The 24,179-nt window shown below is 39.1% G+C and overlaps 1 protein-coding gene across 5 annotated transcripts in view; it reads left to right on the top strand.

Moving 5' to 3' along the window:
* The first annotated feature begins 3,691 nt into the window (after positions 1-3,691).
* KCNN2 (potassium calcium-activated channel subfamily N member 2) overlaps positions 3,692-24,179 on the top strand; it is a 68,856-nt gene continuing 48,368 nt past the window's right edge. For 4 of the 5 annotated variants that reach the window (XR_008428749.1, XM_053932663.1, XM_053932664.1 and 1 more), the window contains exons 1-2: positions 3,692-4,858; positions 5,041-5,136. Coding sequence is in view for 3 of the 5 variants with exons in the window: in XM_053932663.1 (XP_053788638.1) it covers positions 3,692-4,858; positions 5,041-5,136 (1,263 nt within the window). In the remaining 2 variants the exon portion in view is untranslated. Of the gene's footprint in view, positions 4,859-5,040; positions 5,137-24,179 lie in introns of those variants that run through there. The other variant, XM_053932666.1, reaches the window with a different exon arrangement.

Raw genomic sequence — 24,179 nt, forward strand, 5'->3', positions numbered from 1 at the left:
AATAAGCATAGTTACAGAGGTGGTATTCCAGTTAGGGTATATAATTCCATGACACCAGACATTGATGGGGTGAAAGTTAGAGGGGTCTGGTGGGTAAAAGCTCTGCCAGATGGTATGGAAAAGGTGATTTATGCACATGGTTCATATGGATAGTTTCCATGCCCATCATCTCAGCAGCTATACTGCAGTCATTTTGTATGGTCTCAAAAGCATTTTTTATTGCTGTATAGATACCCTTGAATGATGTTATATTACCCTATATTACCCTGTTGTTACCTCCATTTTTATTAATATGACTCTACCTTCACTGAATTACACCTTTCAATGTAATACTGAGCTCTGCAATGCCTGTTTGTTGAAAAAGGACAAGGCTTTTCCTTTGCTGCTTTCTTAAAACCTCTAGGTGTTGTGGAGAATATGCTTTGAGAATGGAATTTCCTAGGCTTTTTTTTTCCTCTGTTTCATTTCCTTTTATTTAATGTCTTTCCATATTTTTGACCTTATTATGAGTGCAGAATTCTCAGTTATTTTAACAGGAGTTTGGCAACAGGAGTAGGGGCAATAGGGTAACAGCCAAAGAGCTTTTTAATATCTTTTATTGTAGTCTGTGGGTGTTGTATCTCCATTGCATGTTGCTATGTGAGCTTTTCAAATGACCAGCTGATACATGTCACTTCAAATATTTTACAGTAGTTTTTATCTTCCCAAAAATCTATTTTTTTCTTGTGTGTATAGTGTTTCCAGTCCTGTTGTTAATACAGTTTAGCTCAATATTGCTCAGCAGTATTTATCTTGTTCTTGCAATTAGCGAGGTTAGGAAAAAAAAAATCTGTTTTTTTAATATCTCCATTAATCATAATTATCAAGTGAGATCTGCAGCAACTGTTTCTCTCTTACTTTATATTAAGGCATGCATGCAAATGCTTGTAGACATAATTGTGTAAATTCAACATTTTTGGCACAGCAGATACAGGCCTTATGACAATCAGTAAGAGCAGTTCCACCCAGTATATAATGAAAAGTTAGGAAAAACCCCAAAGCTTTATCCCAAACAGATGTTTCTTTTGTAGGTGTTCACTGTTACCACATTAGCATGATTGAGCAGTTCTGAGCTGCCACACTAAATAATGTGAGGTACGAAAGAATGTAACAATTAAGTTCGCATGATGAATAGATTTTTTTCGGAAAACAAATACACTTGAAAATGAACTTCAAAATTGTTTAGCAATGTAAGATAGAACAAATAGCTAATTTCTGTTCTTTCTCATTAATCATGTCACAGAAGGGAAGGTTTATGTAGCTCTGAAAATGCAAACTCTCTACAATTCTTAGTTTATACCTTGAAATTGTTATAAAATATCCCAGACTGCACAATGAAACTAAAGTGAAAACCTGGTTTATCAGTTTTCTAGTAAGCTGTGTGATGAGTATGACCCCTTGTGTTAGACGTGGGAATATTCATTTTTTTTATTCATACAATGAAACAACCAAGAAGGTAGACTAAATCTCTAAAAGTTTGTAATAGCACTGTCCTTGCATTTCAACAATAAACAGGACAGCAGAAGCAGAGGTATAACATTTGGGACTTGTGATTTCTGTATATGAATTAGAAAAGTAAAGCAATAATTTCCCCACATAGCACAAAGATATCAGATGTTTTAGTATAACAAGACCTTAAAAAGATTTTTTTCTTCTTCTTTACAATTCTGATATAAGCTTCCATTATCAAAGTAGATGAAGTTACAGGACAGAGCCTTGGTGACTTCTAAATAAAACATGGAGATTTACAAATTTCTTAAAAGACTTTTCAAGGTAAACCAGGTCATGAGAATTTATCTCCTGGTAAAATGAAAGCTTAAAAGAAAGTACCTTTAAGCAAAATTAAGGACACAGCATGAACAGAAAAGGAAAGATAAAACCTTGCCTATATAATTTTAATTAGTTCAAAAAACATGTATTTTGAAAGCATGCTTCATCAAGACTTTTATTTACAGAATAGTAGAAGCACAGGTTCCCTGGGATTTCTGAGATTCGTGTGTGTTTCAAAACACAGGCAAAATAGGACAAGTAAGACAGAATTACAGCATCATGTTTTTTTTCAAAGAAAATTGAATATCTGAAGCTGTGATAAACAGCCTGTTCATTCTTAAGAATAAAAGCACCTTTTATCTTGGCCATTGGTGTTCAGGGAAATTAGTGCAATATTGAGCATCCAGATACACTTCCATGTAACTTGTAAACTAAAGTATTTTATCATTTGTGTAATGAAGGGTGTGTGGATTTTTATTCAAAACTTGGTTGTAAAACAAATTTTTATTTATCACAAGGCATCATGATTTTGTATATCATATATATTCCCACTTATGAGTGTTTTTTCAAAATAACATGCTATGTAAACATAACTAAATTTTGGTCTATCTCTAAATAATTTATCTATATTGTAACCCATTATATTTACTACATTAGTGAGGGTTGTTTCATTGTGTGGATGATAAGTGTACTTGCTTTAAAAGCTACATCTTGATTAGGAATTAACTTTAAAATTTTATAACAGAGCATTTTTAAAAACTGTGTTAATGACACTGCCTCACTCATCTTTCTAACCTACAACTCATCTAAGGGCTTCAAAGGAAATTGAATGTCACAGGAGACACAGAAATTACAAGGATGCAGGCTTTTATCCTAGAAAGACTTGGTGGATTTTGTCTTCAACATTGCTGAGAAATTAAAGATGCAAGGGAATCTTCCATGCTATCAAATACTGACTGGGAAAAAAATTATAAAAAAAAAAGAAACCCCCTCTTATAGTCTTGCCTAGCTGACAGTTGACAGGAATGACACAGACATAACAAGGTAAATCACTTCTCATTTTCATCATTCTTTCCTTAAATAATCTTTCCTTAAATAAATGCAGAAAGGAGACTTTACCTGGTGCAGACATTGCTTTGCCTAATGGAGCTGCCAGCGCGGATAACTCAGTGTGGGCTTGGGAGGCAAAGAAAGGGGAAAAGGCAAAATGGCAGGACTGTGCAGGCAGTGCGTGGCAGGGAGCCGGAGGCGGAGGGGAGCTACTCAGTGACACCGGCCCCGTTTCAAAGTACAGCTCCTGCCGACTCGGCGGAACAGGTCTCCAGCCCCCGAACCACCCCCGGCTGTCGCTGGCCTCACGCCCCGGCTGCGCCTCTCCCTCCTCCGGCTGAGGGACGAAGGAGCAGCCGGGAGAAGCCGTGCGTTCCCCCACCCGTCCTTCGTGACAGGCCCGTGATGTGCCGGAGAGGGCTCCCCGCTCCGCGCCGCGGCCCCTTCCAGCTCTCTGCGGCCCGGGGCGGCGAGCGGGGAGCGAGCCCGACGCTGTGTTTTGCAGGGCGACGGCGGCGGCGGCGCTGCTGGACAGCTCCGGAGCGCGACGCGGCGCCCATGTTCCGGAGACGGCGCAGATGTGAGTAGGGAGTCGGGGAGAGCCGCCGGGGAGGGCCGCGGCGGAGCCCCTCAGCCGACAGGCGGGGGAGATCCCGAGAGCGAGCGCGCTCCCCGCCCCCGGGAAGCCCCGGGTTTCCGCGGCGCGGGCGGAGCGGTGGGGGGGGGCGAGGGCAGCCCTCACCTGCGGGGGGCGGGAGGCGGGATCCCCGCGGGCGGGGACCCCGCGCCCCCCGCTGACGGCGCGGCCGCTCCGCCCCCGCCAGGTGACGTGATGCCCGTTGTTTTGGTGCACCCGACCAATCGGACGCGGCGGCTGGATTCTACGGGAGCCGGGATGGGCCCGTCGTGGCGGCAGCAGGACGCTCCCCTGCCGACCGTCACGCATTGCGCAGGGTGCACCACCGCCCGGTCCTCCTACGGCTTTAACGGCCCCGGCATGGACCCGCCGCGCCACTTCCCGGCGGGGTTCGGCCCCGAGCAGCAACAGCAGCAGCAGCAACAGCAACAGCAGCAGCAGCAGCGCCCGCCGGCGCCGCAGCACTGCCAGCAGCACGGCCAGGACAAGCAGAGCCTCCTCCAGCAGCAGCAGCAACAGCAGCAGCAGCAGCAGAGCCCGTGCCTCCAGTGCAACAACTGCGCCTACTACGGGGCTGCTGCGGCAGCCGCGGGGGATAACCTGCCCCTGCTGCTCCGCGCCTCCTCGCCGCTTTCGGGCGCCTTTCGGACGCACTCCTCGCCGCTGTCTTCCGCCGCCTCCTCCCGGCACGGCAGCCAGCTGAACGTCAGCGAGTTCACCCCGTCCAGCCATGCTGGCGCGTCCAGACAGCCTCACCAATATTCCCAGTACCACCAGTGCCATAGCCTGCAGCAGCAGCAGGCAGCCAGTCCCAGCAGCAGTGTCAGCAGCAGCAGCACTCACCATCATCATCACCATCACCATCATCACCACCATCACCAGCAGCAGCAGCGCCGGGAGAGCAACCCCTTCACCGAAATAGCCATGAGCAGCTGCAGGTACAACGGCGGCGTCATGCGGCCGCTCAGCAACCTGAGCTCGTCCCGCAGGAACCTGCACGATCTGGACTCCGAGTCGCAGCCGCTCCAGGCGCCCCTCGCCAGCCCCGCCGCCGCCGGCTCTGCCCCCGCCGCCGGCAGCTCCGCCGCCCCGGAGATCGTGGTCTCCAAGCCCGAACATAACAACTCCAACAACCTGGCGCTGTACAGCTCCGCCGGCCCCGGCCCCGGCACGGGAAGCTCCAACAACGGCGGGGGCAAGTCCAGCAAGAAGAAGAACCAGAACATCGGCTACAAGCTGGGACACCGACGGGCTCTCTTCGAGAAGCGCAAGCGCCTCAGCGACTACGCGCTCATCTTCGGCATGTTCGGCATCGTCGTCATGGTCATCGAGACCGAGCTCTCCTGGGGCGCCTACACCAAGGTACCAGCTCGGGCGGCAGCCGGTCCCGCCGCCCGCGGCCTCCGCCCCGTCCCCGTCCCGTGGTGTCCCCGCTGTCCGGTGGCGCGGTGCCGCCGGCCGCCTCCTCGGGCCGGGGTGGCGGTAGGGCGGAGCGGCCCCCGCGCATGGGTTCTCTGAGGAACGGCGGTGTCTTTCTCTTGCAGGAGTCTCTGTATTCCCTCGCTCTGAAATGCCTTATTAGCCTCTCCACGATTATCCTGCTCGGGCTCATCATCGTGTACCACGCAAGAGAAATCCAGGTAAATGTTTCCTTCTGTGGGTCAGGGAGCATTGCTGGCTTAGATGGGGGGTGCGAGGCAGTTTGTCCAGGGGAGATGTGCTGGTAAGTACTGGACGCATCCTGCCACTTCAGAAAGCAAACGTGGTCTCTGCAAGCCTGCTGAAGTTGGTGAATGGACCTCAGCCCTGGAAACGGGCACCAAACGACAGGCAGAAAGCAGCCAGGAAGCTTTGCCTGCTGGGGAATTCTGCCTGCTGGGGAATGTTGCCTGCAGTTGTGCTATAGGATTGCCTAGCCTTGAGGTTATAACCTGCTTTCTAGATGATGTACCTGTTGGCTCCTATAGCAGATGTACAGCAATAGTCTTTTCTTTTTCAATGACTAAATTTAATGTTGTGCATTTTCTCTTGATGGCAAGGTTAATGGTCTTCACTGTGCAAGGTATGTAATCCTCAGTGAGGTGTCTGAAATAGGAGTATACTTTAGGAGAGTGTTTAAAAGGAGAAGGGAGATTGATATTTGACTTGTTTTATTTAACCCTGTAGTGTCTAGTAATGTGACCAGAGAAAAGTGTTAGGAAGGATAGGGCTAAAGGTAAGAGGAACATAATGGTCAAAGCTATAGAATAAATCTCACAGATACTGTTGCGGCTTCTGTCCAGGTGACTTAGTCCTAATTTCAGTTGCATTTTTTTTGACCAAGAAATTAAAATGTAGCATTTCAGCTCAACCAGACTGTACAACAGACAGAATTCAAAGTTTTGAATGGGAAAAAACTTTGCTCATAGATATAGTGCTTTTGATTTTTCGGATTAGAGACTCCTTCAGCTGAAGACTGAAATGTCAAGTTTCAAGGGCAATGAAGACTTTTCCACCGGTACCAGTCAGTTAAATAAAAAATAAAAAATTAAGCATTATATAGTACAATTCTTCTGTGCAAATGCATGCATGTAGTTTCAATATGAAATGGTACATAGTCTCCTTCTTAGAGTAGTGTTTGAAAAGTATTATATCAGTGAAGACTTCTTGCCAAACTGAATCCTGTTGTACAGTCTTTGCACATGCAAAACTTCTTTTCCTGGCTCAGAACACAGTTTTTCTGCATTATTGTCAAAGATATTGAAAGCTGTTTAATGATATTGTATTGAATAAACAAGTGTTCTGGAGAGCAAGTTTATAAACTACAGGAGTACTAATGAACATGTTTCTTTATCAGTATAAAAATAAATAAGTAGCACTCCTGCAGTGTTGGAGCCTTATCTGGTGTATCTTCCCACAAATGTTTCTTCAGGCATGAGCAGCAAAGCTTAAAACAAGCCCTCTCTAAATGTTTGAAATATTCTATGCATTTTTCAGAAACTTTAAATTAAGAGTTTTATGGAAGATAAATAATTGAATGAAATAGTTGAATGAAAATGAAATAGTTGTAGGTCCATGCAGGTACCCCAGCTTATACTGAGTAGCTACTCTATTGTTTGTTGGGTTTTTTCAGGTCAAGATTTAAAAATTTTCATTGTCTTAGGAATCAGATCCCTTATGGATCAGAAAAGAAATATTTTTTAAAAATAGTCATTCCAGTTTGGTTGTTTTTTTAACTGATTGTTTTAAAGAACTTCCCCAGATATATATAACTCCGTGGCAGGAGTTGTGCAATCATATGGCTTAATCCCAGTTAATGTCGTTTTCAGTACTGCCAGACAGAGCACAAGTATACCTGCCTGTAAAACAGCAATACCCCATGTTTCAGAATGAGAGACACCAGAAACTGCAGTAGTCATGACAGTGCCTGGAGGAGCTGCAGCTTCAAGGGGTTCTGTCATTCACATCAAAAATGAAAAGAAGTTCTCTGTTTCAAGGAGTTTATTAGAAGTAAAGGATGTAATACCCTCCATAGCTAATAGATATCTGCTCACTTTTGAATTTAAGCATAGTACGTTTTTTCTGCACACGCTTGACTTCTAAAAAATATGATGATAGGAGTGCAATGCAAAGGCTATGTCAATTTATGGTAATAAAAATTATGTTGCACTAGACACCTGGGGGAAAAAAGGTATCTTTAAAATCCATTGGCTAAACACATAATGTACATAATGTTCTCCAGTCAAAAGAAGATACTGTGTAAGCCTGATAATGTAAGTTTTTTAAATAACCTTTAAAGCACACTGTTTTCTGAAGGCAAACATGTCATTAATTCAAGCATACATTCTGCCCTGTGCAGAAGAATGAATAAGGTCTGTAGAACAGAGCCCATAGATGGTTGGTTGTTGGAGGATGGAGGACTTTTTGCACCAGCTATTTGTCTGTCCAGCAACAGAAGACATTCTTTTCTGATTATTATCTGAAACATACCTAAATATTTGTTATAATGTAAATAAGCAGGAATTCATTGAGAGAGGAAAATTTGTTCCATAGAACAGAAGAAGGTGGCTGTATTCAGCTTGCGGCTGTGGTGTCTTTCATACTCTGGTGGGAGCAAACCAACCTAAGCATAAGTAGATTTTTCTACAAAGCATGAGGCAAAAAAATGTTGGGAGATAAGGAGCTGACAGTTTAGTAATTGTTACTGAGTGCAGGATGAATACTGAATGAGAATCTCCTGGGGACCTAGAATGCTGGCAAATGGAAGTCAGCTTTTTCATTATTTTTAGTAGCCTTTGACCTTGATTTATTGGTAGGAAGATCAAACAGCATGCCACAAGGATGTCCATGGGACAGTGCCTAGCAGCACAGCAGGTAGCTTTAGTCTTCTCTTGACGTGATATTGCTTGTATGTTTTGTTTTGGAAAGTCAGCCAGTTAAACCAGTCTCTAGCGTTTGCCTGCTCCAGACTTGCTGCTTATTTTAAGGGAGGGAAGTTTGTAAAGGTTTGCCAAGATTCTTCCCAAGCCGAGAAGTGATACAGCAGCGCCAGACAACTGAGTTTTCGTCTTTTCCCGCGGTCAGACCGTGGTGGATGTGCGGCGGGGAGCTGGAGCACTTCGGGTGCTGCTGGGGCGGTGTCGCAGCCGCCGGTTCAGCACCGCAGACAGCTCCACGCGGAGCTCCCGGCTCGGGCGGCGCATCCCGCCGGGCTTTGTCCGGGGCTTCTCAAGAACTTACACTTAGCTCTGCATCTGGCAGACCAAAGTCTCCAGAAGCGTGGTAACTGCGGTGTTTAGACAAGGCTAACTGTAGGGATGCTGAGTAGTCTTTGTGAAATAATGGAACTGTTTAAAGGTTTTCCACAAATATGTTTTCAGTGATGGCACTGTATTAGCCAGACTCCAGGAGTAAAAATGTAAGCTGTTATGAATTTCAGTAAATGTGAGTTAGTGTTAAGAATACAATGAAAGTCAGTTGATAACAGTTGGGTTCAACTGTTAATTCATAGCTTACTTTATAATTTCCAGAAAAGAGGATAAAAATTGTGAGCAAGTTTGCTTCACATCCTTCCCCCTTCTAGAAAAAATCCTAATGAACAAAAGTTAGAACTGGAGTTGAGGGTCTTGATAACTCCCAAGTGTGTGTTCACTTTTTGTTCCATTTTTGTCATGCCTGCAATGCTGTTAAAAACATTACACTTGGGAGATAATGAAATATGCATTGCTTTCTCTACAGGTCTGTATGGTTGTTGATTCAGTTCTTCAGAACAAGTGCTTTGAGTTTGAAAGATCAATGGGGAAAATGTAATTCATCATTATCCCAGCCTAGAGCAGGTATTTCTCTGACTGTTACTCTGGCTGAGAATTTAAAGAGGTGAAGGAGGGAAGAGCTAAAAAGACAGCATTACTCAATTATCATAATATTTTTTTATGTATTAATTATCCACTTCATACATAAACAGTTTGTTACTTAATACTATTTTACATAATTAAAGCAGAGGCAATATGTAACAAAATTGTATTCTTTAGAACTTACTGTTCCCTTCCACATTTCTCTAGTGGAAATTCTCTATCTATAAATATAATAGAATTTAAGAAAGTTTTGAATGGCAGTTTACATGGTAAAGCTGCAGTTTTTCTAATTTTATTTGATAATGGATCTCTCTGTCTATCTCTAGTATGGTTAGAGATAGAAATGCTTTTTAACTATGCACCCCTGAACTCGTACTGATTCTTTCTTGTATTGCTAAGAGCAAAAGGATTAAATCAAAAGTCTCTGACTGCCATTTAGAGGTCTTTAATGTCTTTCGTTGGGCATTCCACCACAGCCGAGTATTTCTTGAGAGATGGTGGTCAGCTTAAGAATATATCCACTGGAACTCTTCTTTAATGCTGGACTGCTTAGTGTACCTTCTCTGTAAATAAACATACTGCCTGTCCTGAATAATAGTAACCTGAGTATTGCTAACCTGTGCTGTCTCAGACAGCATATGGGCTTCTTTTTATTTTCCCGATACAGAAGCTGTCACTCATGCAGAAACATAAAATTTGTTGGTATTTGTTAAAGCAAATAGAAATCTTTTGTGTGTGTGTGTGTATCAACTGAGGTTTTTAACCATTTTTTAAATGTATTGCTAGTTCATACTTTGATAGAACGCCTGTGGAAAGGCTTGCAAACTCCAAGGTTAAAGTTAAGTTATTGCTTGCATAGCAGAGCCTCACAGGGTTTCAGGGAAAAAGCAACATCAGTCCCAATGGTCTGAAGTGGTGGGAAAATAACATGCTACTGATAGATTTGGAGTGGAACGTTTTCAGTCGTCATTAACTTTCTATAAAATTACCACAGCTGAGAGCCCAAATGTCTTGCTGAAGAATCAAGAATCTTTTTTTCCCTGTGCCTGAAAACTTGAAAAAATGGAACAAGCAGTATCAGGTAACAGAAAAGAATGGTAATAAATACATAATACATGTTTATTATGCAAATACATCCCATAATGCATGATGATAATAAACACAGTTTATGGGAGTTTCATTATCTTACTGGCATCAGTGGAAAGTTTTGAGGTAATAATTGTGCGCTTGTGAACAGTTAAGCTCCCTTACAGTTTCTTGTCATAAGAAGTAATGCTTATTCTACAGACCAACTTATTTATTTTTTATTTATTTGTTATTTATTTGTTTCTATCCATGTCACTGTTTTACCTTCACTGGGGTGGTATGTGTGCATTTCATTGTCTTGCTGGCAATCTTTTGACTTTGTGTGCAGTTCAAGTTGTCTTTGCTTAGACAGCATCAGGGATTGCTCACATAGACTGTAAATCTTCATCTTAAGAAATTAATGAGTTAGACTAAGAGCACAGAGAGCAAGTCTGATGAAAAATGCTGCAAATCAAGAAATAAACTTAAGAGTGTTACTTAGCCTGATCTGAGGTCTCTTGAGAATTAGTGATTTTTTTTTCTAATTATTCTGATAGATTTTGAGTCAAGCAACAACAAACTCATTGTGTGGCAGTTGATCAGGATGCAGGAACTTCATGTGCAGATTCAAAAATTCCCCTTTACCAATTAATATATATTTCACTTCTGTAATGAACAGCAGAAAATCACACAGGAACCCAAGGACACCATATTTGACAAATTTAACAGCATATCTGTCAAGTTAACACTGTACATCCTGTTGATGTACTGTTTCTTACATCCTGTTGATGTACAAAACATTGCAGGTGCCCATTGTCTCTGGAATGCAGCACTGGAACACATATGACATGGAAGGCAGCTTGAAAATCCTTTAATGGTGATCAGCCTTGGAATGGGCGATAAGGTTAAACATATATTATGCCTCTATTTCCAACAGGCTTCATTAGATCATAGAAGGAGGTGGTATGTGGTGGTCAGTACACTGAGTGATTGGTCCAGCCATACCTAGAGTTATCTATTTATGTGTGGTATTGTTCCAACCATTTTTAATGAGGCTGTTAGAAGTTTTTTCAAGATATAACAATGCATTATGAGGTGTGAGAAGGTATGTCTTTGCCGCTGTTGGAGGAGAGAGAGCATAGAGAACATTTGGAACCAGAGATCAGATTCTGGATTTGTATAAATTGTGTAGCTTAGCTGAAATGAGCAGATGCTCTTATCTGCAGTGTTAGAGGCATTCTGCATACCCATCTTAATGTGAAACTATTGTACGTGCCAGATCATTCAGCTGTGGGACCCTCAGATTAGGAAATTCTATCAGGTACTTGACTACAGCTCTTTTTTGCCTGACTTTAAGTGAAAGTGTGCCAGAACTGACGAGTGTACATAAATGCTTGTTTGGTTTTGATTCTGATTTATGTGTGATCTACTAAATGTAGTATCTTGGGCTTTGAGTTTGATTTGAGATGTATTTGACATCTATTTTGAGTGAAGATCAGAATGGGAATTGCTGCTTTTTAGGACTCTGGAGAATTAAAAGGTTCTCTTTCAATCAGCTGTTTTCACCATTGATGATGAAAGTTGTCACTTTCACTTAGTAGAGGACAAAATAAATATTGCTCTGAGCCTATGAAGCTCCTTTTAAGGTGTAAATTACCACTAAGAGAAGAGGCTGTAACTGATCTTGTAACTAGCATTCAGGTAAGCTGGAAATATTGATCACTGTAAGAAATTTAATTAAAAAATTTATAAAGTGTTCAGGAATTTTGTGAGGAAGTTTTCACAGCTTTTTTCTATGGAAAAGAGAAAAGTTGCATATCATAGTAACACACTCACACAAATAGAATTGAATTTTTCTCATGCCTTTTTTTAAATTTAATAACTTAAATGACATTACATTGAAAAATGTTAATGGGAAAACTTTTGTTCAGTAAAAGTGATATGAGAAATACAGATCAAATCCTTAACACATACTAAGTGCTCTAAATTGAAATGCTCTAAACATCCAGTTAATTTAGATATTTGAAGATATAGATCCCTTAGTGTGATTATTCTTCATAGAGAAATATTGCGATGTATTCTTGATTCAGTTGTGTAAATTGACCTTGTCCCATTGTTTTAATGAAAGCCACATTAAGAGATTCCTTCCTGTCTCTCAGATGATCAGAAGAAACTGTCATAAGAACATGCTTTACAGCTTAGAAATAATTCTTCTGTAAAAGCAACAGTCAAATATGAACATCTTATATTTTAAACTAGTGTGTCTGAACACAGACTTTTGCAAACAAATGTCTTTAGTTAATATCATGCATAAATATTTTCATAATTGCAGAGTATCACACATTTGTAATTTACTGATTCATTCACTTCTTCCCGTTTGAACAGTCCCTGCAATTGTGCCCTTCACCTCTGTGAAATCAGTCATTAATAGGCATAGTTTTATACTGACATTTTATAGAAGAGCATGAGTATGATATATTCCATGAAGGAGTGAGAGAATTGGGTTCTGAAGAGCAATGTCTCTATCTTCTAAAGTGCTTCCTTATCTCTTTCATTTTGTTGGAGACAGCCCGATCTTTTGGAATTAAATTTCTTTTGAGGAAATTCTAAATCTTTTCATGATGGATGGAAGCACTCTTATGTGTTCCATATAAAGTAAAGCAAAAGGGTAAGCTAAGCCTCAAATAACTTTATATTTTAAAGTCCTGCTCTTAATCTGAGTTTGTGGTTTTTTTTTTTTCCCTACAGAAACATATTAAAACAAAACCTTGTGTCAAAGTGGCAGCTTCTAAAATTTTATCTATACTAGAATTATAGGGTTATCTTGATGTATAGGGAAGAGCTGGGTTCTCTGTTATATGACTGACCAACAGAAGCGTTTATGGAATTCTAATTGAATGCAATCACAAAATTACTGAAGGCTGCAGGAACCATGAGGGTCAAAAACAGAGAGTTAAGAGGCTGTATAGTGTAACTCCTTAAGTATAGTTCGTCTTCAAAACCCCTGCTTGTAAAAGGGTATATTTGAAATAAAAAATAATTGAGAAGTAAATATGTGTGGGCTCATATCTACAGATTTTATTTTCACCTGTGTATAAAGAGCTTTGTAACCTTTGTCTGTATTCTGTAAAAAATTATGTAACTGTGTGTCTTCCATAAGCAGTTATACATCAGTTCTGTGGTTCAATGAGAAGGTGTAAGATAGGCTGAAGGAAAAGGTTTTCTAACAAGTATTTATATTGTAAAAGTATTTCATTGTAAAAAGCAATTACCTGGACAATTCCTCACTTATTTTTTTGTCACATAAAGGATATTTTTGTGAAAGGGACCACTGAGATTTAGAGTTCAAGTGCTGTGGAAAAAATCTGGGGATGGCTTCATAGCTAAACTTGAAGCTCAGGCTTGCCTATCTTGTAGTCTTAAGCTCAGATCAGTCATTTGTCATGTAAATAAGACATTGTAATTGCCATTCATCTATGCCTATAACTTCCAAGTTATATATATATATATATATATATATATATATATGCCTACTTTAGCAGATGTCCCAAAACCTGCAATATAAAATGAATGCAGTGCTCCGCAATATGTTCTAATGAGATACTATTCTTTATGAAGCATTTTATTCCTATTAAAAGTTTTATTCCCTCTTTCATAGTTCTGCAAGTTCTGTAGCATTACTACAGGTATACACAATCATTTGCACCTGCCCTATAACTGACCTCTTATGGTTTTTCACTAGAGTAATGCATTATGAAGCAATGCTTCATATTCAGTCACTTAGCAAAACAAAGATTCATTCTAATTGGTGAATGGTATTTCTTGTTTTGTGACAGTTATTAATAGCTGTCAGTAGCTTTTAAGAATACAATCTGTCACAGCCGCAGAATAAGGCACATTTTTAATTAAAAATAAAAATGGCACAGTAGCTTTGATTCAGTCTGTACCATTGCATCCACAATATAAATAAATAAATACAAATAAAATCCACATGCATAAGAAATCTGAATTCAGTCTGGGAACCTAGAGAAAGACTGAATGTCCAGGTGTGGCTTGACAGCACAAAATAAATTAGCTCCTACCTAAACATATTTAAAAAAATATCAGAAATAATGAACCTGAGAATTCACTGATAGCATCTAAGTTTAATGACATTTTCGTCAAAAGTATTCTCACTGTGTTTCTAATACCAGTACTAGTTATCGCTTTTACACCAGTCATGCACAATTGACTTCAGAAGTGGATCTGTATTTGGGAGTATCTAAATTAGTGGGATCTTTAGAGCATTTTAGTTTAGAGCATCCTTACTATGTGTTAACAATTTGATCCTCAACAGCTTTGTTATCATTAAAATATTTTTTCAGGAGGATTTGAAAACTCTTGAACAGACACTGATTTATGAATAAGCTAAAGTTCTCTTAACCCATTTCGCCTTGGCCATTTCTCTGCAGTAGCAATAAAATTCAGTTTTGACGATGCACTACTATAGCCAGATTGTAGTGGGTTCTTTTTTTGTAAATTCCTTCATAGTTTCCTACCCATTAATTTTTGCTGGGCACTACATAAGAATTGGACTGCTAGAGCAGAAATTCTTGTCCATCCAAATTCAAGTATAAATGAAAAGGTACCCTATGGCAGCTGCTATGTAATATGATCCTTATCTGAATGGTGTCATGGGTAAAGTGGGTTCGCACTAGGACCACTCCATTCTTTTGCCCTTATTCAGGATTAGGCTTCATGGTAAAAGCCAGTAATTTGCATTCTGTTGTAATTTTTGCAGTATGATAGTTTAGAATAATTTAAACTTCATTTGGTATGATAGAGAAGTGCTAGACCTGATGTATTTTCAGTTCAGTTTCAGTACCGTTTTAAGACAGCTTAATGGCACAATGGTTTGAAAAGATACTGATATAAGACTACACATGGCCAGTCTGATTTTCGGATTCAGTTGTCAGATAGGAAAATGTTTGGTTCTCTTTATGAGCAGCTGTACATGAATAGACATTTGTCTACCTCCCAGCTACAGAATGGGATGCATTGGAGTCAGATGAGTAATATAACAGTGTGGCTGTCAGCTGGCAGGCCATTCTTCTCCCCCGCTATTTGGCACTGGGAAGGAAAAGAGGTGACAGGGTGTTTTTATATACAGTTTGTGATCAGGGATGTCAGCTAAACCAAAATTAATAGTCCTTGCATTTCACCGGTGGCTTTTGTATGTATCTTGTGGGTGGGAACATCCTATGTTAACTGCTGGACACCAGAATTTTTGCTGCTCTAGTATGTCCCATTGAGCATAAGGGTTGTGAAAATAAAGCTTTTTGAAACATTTTGAACAGCAATTTTATTTTTAAATTGCGGATGATAAGGGGGTTGACTGCAATCAGTGCAAACATGTTTGATGTATTTGGTTTCCAGAGATATTAAAAAAGCAAGTTGCTTTGAGAACAGAGCATCTTTTACCTGAGAGCTGCTGTAAACCAGACAGATTTGATGAAGTTGTTACATTCAAATAATTATTGGGCAGCAAAAAGAACTTTGTGTACTAAGAGGTAGGCTGAGAGAATTCTTTTCTCTGAGGAAACAGGTGCACTCATAATTAGTAGTGATCAAGTAAAATAGTATTTTACCTATTAAGAAATACAAGTAAATACCTGTAAAGAAACTTGTGCCTATGTTTATTTAACTTGGTGTTGAAAACTGCCCTACTTAAAGATATTTTAAGATGATCTTTGAAGCAGTTTGAAGACTTCATCTGCTATATGGTTTAGCCAGAAACCCACTTCAGGCCTTCAAGAGGAAAAGATATCAAGTACATACCTTCTTTATTGCTGCCCCCTCAAAATTTTACTTGCCAGGATATATTACAGAGACATTTGAAAAAGACCAAATGCCTCTAAACACTTGGACTTAGCGCATAACTATGCTTATTAATATTTTTAAATATGCAAGTACTTTTAACTCCATTCTGCTTTTTTTTTCTGCACTATATACTTTCTCTGATTTTAGTAGTCGTGCTTTAGGAAAATACTTGGATTTTATATTTTTATATTTGTAGTTGTTTTTAACATACACTTGAATGAAATTCTGGGTTAAACTATATTTCCAAGATAGTAAAAACACTTACAGGGGCTTCATTATTCCTCTGGTGCTGATGTGTACTCACCCACTGTCATGTAAATAAAAATGTAATCAGTATTTAAAAAACCCAGCATTCAAGTTTTCTCCCATACCTGAAGTATTTATGTAATAAGTAAACACTAGAGGTGGAACTGGGAAGACAGATTCTTGTGTATATGATGTATTGGTACCCATCATTTCCTAAAAACAATTTCCTCTTTTAGACTCACTGTTGTGCCCCTTTGGCAGAATGAATGAGTTAGGTCATCTTATTTAGCCTCAGATTCAGTGTTTCTTCCTTTAATTCCTGTCTCCCCTGCAATAATATTGCCAGTTTCTTTGGAAAATATGTCTTTTTTAAAAATTTATTCAAATTGTCCTAGTAGTAATGAAGCTGATCACCCCTGAAGAGAGTGAGGCTTCTCTCACAGTGGCAGATGGCAGTTGTTTTGGAGATGGTGTCTTCTTTGTGCAGTGATCCATAGAACAAATTATTTTTAGTACTGAATGAAGAAAAACAAATCCTAAATGAAGAACTGTAAAATAATTATTTAAAATTAATAACATAAATATATTGAAATGTAGATTTCTTCCCAATGACTTTTGCATCTGCAAGCAGAATGTAGAATTAGAATTACTTTATTTCTCAAGTACTCAAAATGGAGAAAAACATATCACAAACCACTGTGTTTCTTGATAAACATTCTAAGAGTTAGTTCTGCAAAATAACACGGTTGCTTTGTACAAAGATCTGCTGTGTTCTTCATGTACAAAGTTTTGGAACTGCTGCTCCAGTGCAAAGCTGAAATCCTCCCTTACTTTGATATCAATGTTTCCATCCTTGTACTACCAATTTCATTGTAGTAGTTGAAGCAGACCTAAAAGACCAGGAGAAATTTTTGAAGAGGTGGTTGTTTTTGTTTTTTTTTTTTGCTGTTGTTGTTGGAGATTATTTTATTAGCATGGTTGTTTGTTCAGTGTGGTAATTTCTTTATATTTGTGAAAGTAGACCTAAGCAATCCATTTACTTTGGAACGTTCTCTTTTAAGTGTAATAAAACTGGCACAATTTTTATGCAGTCTTTTAGCAGGGAGAGTGTGCCAGAGCGGCCAGCAAAAGCACAGGGCACTGCAGGTTGGCAGCTGATGGAAGCTGAACTCAGAACAAGGTATGGTCTGGCTAGGTTAGGTTACTGGTAGGTTTTTAAGGGCTGGCTACATCCAAATAACCTTTCTTAGTCCTTAGAGATGTTCCAGACCCCTCAGCTCTTTGTGGCCTCCTCTGGACCTTCTCCAGTAGCTGCTTGTCTCTGTTGTACTGAGGAGCTCAGAACTGGACACAGCACTCCAGGTGTGGTCTCCCTAGGACGAAATAGAGGGGTATACTCCAGTATTTAACCATTTATCACCTCCCTACCCTGCTGGCCACACTCTCCCCAGTGCACTCCAGGATGCCACTGGCCCTCCTGGCCACAAGGGCACTGCCAGCTCATGGTCAACTTGTCATCCATGAAGACTCCCAGGTGCTTCTCCACAGAGCTGCTCTCCAGTAGGTCAGCCCCCAGCCTGTGCTGGTACTTGGGGTTATTCCTTCTGAGGTGCAACACACCCTACACTAAGTTTCCCTAGCCAACTCTCCAGCCTATCAAGGTCCCACTGAATGGCAGCACAGCCTTCAGGTGTATCAGCCACTCCCTCAGTTTTGTTCCTTCTCTCTTATTGTTCTTGCACTTCAGTGATGTTCAGAGCTTTGATAAATCATGCAGCTTCTCTATCTGCCTGGAGGACATTACTGATTCTCAAAGACAGGCACAAGAGTTTTTGGAAACTTCTGATGCTGGATGGAAGCCTTCTACATGTGGTAACTTAAGGAGCTTGTTTTGGTTGTTTTGTGCAGCACAGGGGGTAGGATCTGAAATGTTGGCATAATGAAATAGCTATTAAATTAAGACTGTTGTTAAAATGAAGGAATACCTTTCATAGACATTGACAAGTAGAAACTCATATTTCAGTCAATTCAATTGAGTCACGTAGTGCTTATTCTGCTATATATCTCAAATGAATATACTCACCTTGAGTAGTGGACTTTTATTTATGGAGCTCTGATTTGTTCAAAGGTTCATAAAAATTCATGTAAGTAAATATCTCCCTGTTGATTACAGATCTCAGGAAGCTCAGCTGTGATTGTTCAAGCAAGACTCCAAACAGAATTATACTAGGAAATTGTCTTGTGAAATATCTCTTTAACATTGAAAGTGAAAAAACTCTGGTTTTGTATTAATTTTGTTTACAATCTATTATTAATAGTAAGCTCATTACAATTACTTTGATTTTTTTATATATTTATGAGTTTTTGATGACTTCTTACCTCAATCCATAATTATGCTTTTCTCAGGAGGTTCTTCTCTGTATCATTGGGAAAGAATCCTGATATCTTGGAATGTCTTCTCTATTTTTTTTGTACTCCTTGGATTTCGATTCTTAATACTGCATAGAAAGTAATGATATTATTAGGAGTGTCTCACCTTCTCTGAGTGACTGGAGCACATGTATGTGTATGGAGAGACCTATATGAAAAGAAATTATGTAGGTCCCAGCAATTGCTAGTGCTATAATGGTCTTTTGGCATTGTAGGCTGTTGCGGGGGAGGAGGGGGTGTTAAGCTATTTCATAGTTTGGGATGAAGAGTACAGCTGAAAATCTGTACAGTACCATTTAAGAATATTGAGGAATGCTTCTGAATATCTTTAGAGAGAAAAGGCTAAAAAGAATACTGTTAGCATGTGGATTAAACTAGGAGGGAAGTATGGGTAGGTGGAATTTAACTTCGTGTGTTCATGCAGAGTTTAACCCTATATTATTCATTGATTCTAAATTCCTTTCTTTCTAAAAACTTTCCCTTTTGTTTTAATAATGATCTGAGGGATAGATATGAAAAAAATGACACAGACAAACGTGATTAAGAGCATTTTTTAACACACATCTGTTTTTTTGAAATGATTGTGGTTATTTGTGACATGTCAGAGTAACCAAGATGTACTATTAAGATGTATTTTAATGTGAAATTTTTGGTACTGCACTTCTGAAAATACAATTCACAAAGACTATAAATTCTCTGAGCCTCTTTTCCCCATCCCTTCCCAAGATGATAACATTTAAATGCAGTATTTGAGAGAAGTATTTTGGGCATGTTTAGCCATCAGGAATCATAACATGAAGTTTGCTTTACACACATGCTTTGTTTATAGCAAAATATTAATCATTGTAAAAAACCAATTTTGCACAGAGATGTCAATTTTAAATGTACTACACAAATAATTTTTGGGCTGAAACTAAGTACCAGACTTTTAAAATCTTCTGTTTAAACTGGGATGTTTATATTTGGGAGGGGAATATATGTGTGCATGCATGTGTACATGTATAAGTAATAGAGCAATCTGGCTTCCTCATTTGAATGAACTAAGCATGTTTCAGAAGATGTTTTGGTAGATAACTAGACCTTGTGGATTAGTTTCTAGTGACCTACAAGAAAGTTTGTTTTTTATTCTGCATATGGAAAACATTCTGGCAAATACAAGATAGCCAGTTGCTCATGTCATTTTTTGAAAAAATCATATTATTTGCCTTCTGTGTTTTGTATGTGCAGAAGGAGTTTGATGCCTCATGACTTTACATATGTATTAAACCCACTAACATGTCTGATGTGGGGCATTGTACTTAGGATGAGGAGTACAGCAGCTTCCAGGAACTCCTATAGGCTCTCCAAGGTCAACAGGCATTTGGGTAACTTACAGGCCATTTGATTACATGCCTTCCAATGATGTAAGAAAGTAATTTCCATCTCCTAGTTAGAGGTAACTGTACTAAAGGCTTAAGATGGCAATTTCCTGTCATGACTTGAGAATGGCTTTAAATAATTTTTACTAATGTTGTGGGAGAGTAACTTGCCTTTTTGGAGTAGTGAGACAAAAAGAGTATCTTCTTTGTCTACCATAATGTTTTTATTTTTTTGATTGCATGAATGATATTTTGTGTAATACATACTATAGAAAAATACTGGCTCAAAATTTCTGGTAAGTCGTCAATCCTGGAGGCTACATTTTGCTACTCTTAGTCATATTCCTGTCAGTTCTTTTGTAAGATTTAAGTGACTCCAGTATTTAACCATTATTTGTTTGGGTTCTTAATTAAACAATTGCAACAATTTGCTTGTAAGTAAAGTTGATTTCCTTTCTCCAAGGAATGCTTACAGCACTACAGCTGATGCTGCTTTATCACTGTTTATTGCTTCCCTTTTACTCCTGTATTATTGTATCCCCACAGTATTACAGCACGGTAGTGATACAGTTCTCAGATTTGTCCTTTTGCCTGTAAAGGCATTTTTAAAACATGACTAGTTTCCTTTTTCTTTGCCTTCACCACAATTCAGAAAATTAATTTCTCTCCTTTTGTTTCTCTCATTTAGGGAGTCTCTGATCCAATTTGTCATTGTGTGCAGTCTGTCTGTTTAGAATGCCTTTTTTTTTTTAATCTGGTGTTATATGAATGTAACTGTGTAAATATACACTTACCTATTTCTATAAATATCTGTCATTTTTATGTTTTTAAAGTGGGGCATTGATTCTGTGTCTTACATTCACATACAACATCCTAGAAATACATTACATAATTTCAGGTGAGAATAACTTCAGAATTTTTTACACAAAGTGGAGACGTAGTAAAAGTGTATGAGAGTTCTATATTTGGAGAATCTTGCAGGACACTGATGAAGTACTTGCATTAGATTTTAACTCTGAATAATTACAAAAAATTTGAAAACTATGAATAGTAATAACATATGTGACCTTGACTGAAGTTTGTCCTTCTCTGTGAAGTGCGGGACTCAAATCTACAGGAATTATTAAATTCTCTTTTTATTGCTAGTGTCATTCTCCATTCAGATGAGGAGTAGCATCTTGAAATTAATGCATGGTTGTTACAGCCAGATTGTCTGAAATCAGCCTAGAGTGTGCATACTTACCCTTTGAATGGTGCTGTTCAGCTGTCCTTCCCCTTCTCCCTTCATTTATGTTCCTCACTTTCTGGAGTGGAAATGTACATAGCTAAGCACACAGGCATGCACAAATACCTCTGTATGTTCCAAATTAGAAGTAAGCTTGCATTAAGTAGATTGCATAATTGCAAGTATATAAAATGTGCACTTGGAATCCTGTACTACTTTCTGTGCCATTTTATTATGTCTGAACTTAATTGTTATTCACAGCATGTGATTGATGCCTTTTCATGTTCTGCAGTGTTTGATATCCATCATAGTTTGAACTTAGGCAAAGAACTGTAATGAAGTCAGCCTCATAAATGCAATTTTGAAATGTTTCATTTTTTTGAAATAGAAATGTTTTGCTGGATCTGTGTCTTTGTGACTTCCGGCATTTTCTGCCTTTCATGTTTTTACCTCCTAAATCTCATTATATGACAGCTTAAGATATTATCACTTTAAAATATTTGTTTTCTTAGAATAAATTGTCACAGCTAAGGTCATGGAAGATTGATAGGCACCTTCTGTGTCCATAAGCATAACTCATTCTACTGAGATCTGCAGAGAAATTTCTCTCTATGTTGCATGTTAGGTTTTCTTCTGCTGACAGGTGACTTATCAAGTATGTATTCCGTAATGATGTCTCAATGTTTTAAAAAAATTCAGTCATAAAATAACATTATCTGCAATAAAAATGGCAAAATCAAGTTTTAATGCCCGTGTTTAACTCAATGTTTTTCTGTTCTCACCTTTTAAATTTAATCAGTACTGAAGGTATAATTTTTTGTGAATTGCCTTTCCGCATATAGAATTCTTTTTGAAATCTATGAAAAGTATACATAAAAAGGGAGGAGAAAAGACAATTGCTTTTTTTCTTTTTTCAGCAGATTTTGAAACTTTATAGCACTGCCACTTTGACATGTATTTGATATGTATCTTACAATAGAAATATTTAAATCCATTGTAAATTTATTCTTTTTTTTTTTTTTTTTTTTGTAAACTCGCACAGCATTTGAGAGATCTGATATTATCATATTGTTTATTTCAGTCATGCTGGTTACTATTAATCTGTATTCCGAGTGTTCTAAATACCTAGATTTCTTCATGTCTGATGTAACAATTCTAAGATCTGACTTACAGTATTTGCAGGCTAATCACAAGAATCAAATGCACTGGAGCTTTACAGTACTTCGAAAGTTTGGCCGTGTATTTGCTAAGTGCAAAATTGCACTGTTTTGGTAAGACAGATATACAGACAGATATCAATTGGCCTTCCAGTAACAATTCACATATCTAGTATCCGTAGCTTGCAGAGTGACCACAGGTAAAAGAAATGGTATGTGCTCATGTTGCATACATTGAATTCTTTAGCTTAATTCAACAGTATACGACTTTGTCTTCAATAATATTGGAGTGGAGATAAGAACTATATGTAAATGTGATGGATTCACCTTGGCCAGCTGTGAGACCCCCACCCAGCTATGCTTTTGCTCTCCCTCTTCAACAGCACAAGGAGAGAAAATAAGATGAAAAAGTTTGTGAGTTGAAATAAAGATGGGGAGATCCTCTGACAGCACTGGCAAAATAAGCACAACTTGGGGAAAATTAATTTACTTTATTGATATTTAAAAGCAAATTAAGATGGCAAAAAATATGCTGCTCCATCACCCTTTCCTCAGGCTGAATCTGTCTTCAGGCTTAACATCTTCATTCCCAGCTCCTGTATTTTCTCCTCCATGAGTGGTATGGGGGGCATGGAGAATGACAATGGGTCCATGAAGGTTCCTCTCTGCCACTTGTTTCTTCTCACACTTTTTTTGTGCTGCTGTGTGGGTCCTCTCCATGGTCTGCAGCCCTTCAGAATAAATCTGCTCCAGCATGAGACTTAGATAGGCATTAGTTTTTCTAAGGGGAATCTGCTGCTGTGTGAGCTTTCTGCAAGTGAGTGTTTCTTCAGCAAATACCCAGCTTGCCCTGAAGTGGTTGTCTCCACAGGCTTCAGGGAATTGCCTCCTTTGTCATGGTCCTTCTTCTCCATGAGCTCCTCTCTGTTCCTGGTGCCTGGAGCACCTCCTCGCTCTTCTTTTCTGACCTTAGACTTTCTAGTGTTCTTTTTCACATTTTTACTTTTATTACTCACTGCCTGGGCCATGTTTTGCCCTTTCTTAACTATGCTTTCACAGGAGCACCACCTACTTCACTGGTGAACTCAGCTGTATCCTGCAGTGGGTACATTGCAGAGCAGCCCTGACCATTTCTTGCTGACATTAGCCCTGCAGCCATTCCCCGGAACCAAAACCTTGTCACCAACACCTAGTGTAATAAGATGGAGAGAAAGAACATAAGGGATAAAAACTAGATCCATAAAGACAGAAATTTATTTTGGTTTGTTGTTTGATCAACCACAATGAAGTTAATTTGTGATTATCACTTCTCTAAACAGTTTCAATAGAGCACTTTTATGAAAGACAAACTGAAGGTATTGTGAGAAGGATGTAGAGTGGTTTTTTGATCACTAAAAAACACAGGGAAATCAAGCTTGTATTTTTAAACTTTTGAAAGAAGGAAGGGGGCAAAGAGCAGTGGAGATGAATGGTGTTTTGGTGTGTATATAGGGTTTAGGATGCCAAAAATACGTTTCTTACATTAGGGAACACATAATGACCTTTGTCTTCTCACCCATTATTTTTGAATAATCTAATTTTAAAAATTCTGCGAAAGTATTTTTTCCCCTCTTACCTGTTTACTGAACAGCCTTGTTTAGATTCAAACTACAGTTGAAGTGATGGGGAAGTCTTCTGTCTGAAATTGTATCTTTTTTGTACATATGGGTTATGATCCTCTCTAAAAGTCCATTTGCAAGGTCTTGCATATCTCTATCTCAGCTAGTGACAAGTACTGCTTGATTAGCTATTTATTTCTTAAATCATCAGGCACATAATTTGCTAAACAGTGTGAAATGTTTTAGTACCTTTGTTCCTGGGTGACAAGTTGAAGGCCTTGATTGTGCAACAACCAACATGTGCATTTAATTTTCAGCTTCTGGACATCACCTGGCTACCTGGGCTACTCTGATATTTGCTGGCTGTTATTTTTCATATTTTCAGCATGAGATTTCTTCTTGAGTCTTTGTG

The sequence above is a fragment of the Vidua chalybeata genome, chromosome Z, assembly GCF_026979565.1.
Source record: "Vidua chalybeata isolate OUT-0048 chromosome Z, bVidCha1 merged haplotype, whole genome shotgun sequence".
In the NCBI taxonomy this organism is placed as follows: Eukaryota; Metazoa; Chordata; class Aves; order Passeriformes; family Viduidae; genus Vidua; species Vidua chalybeata.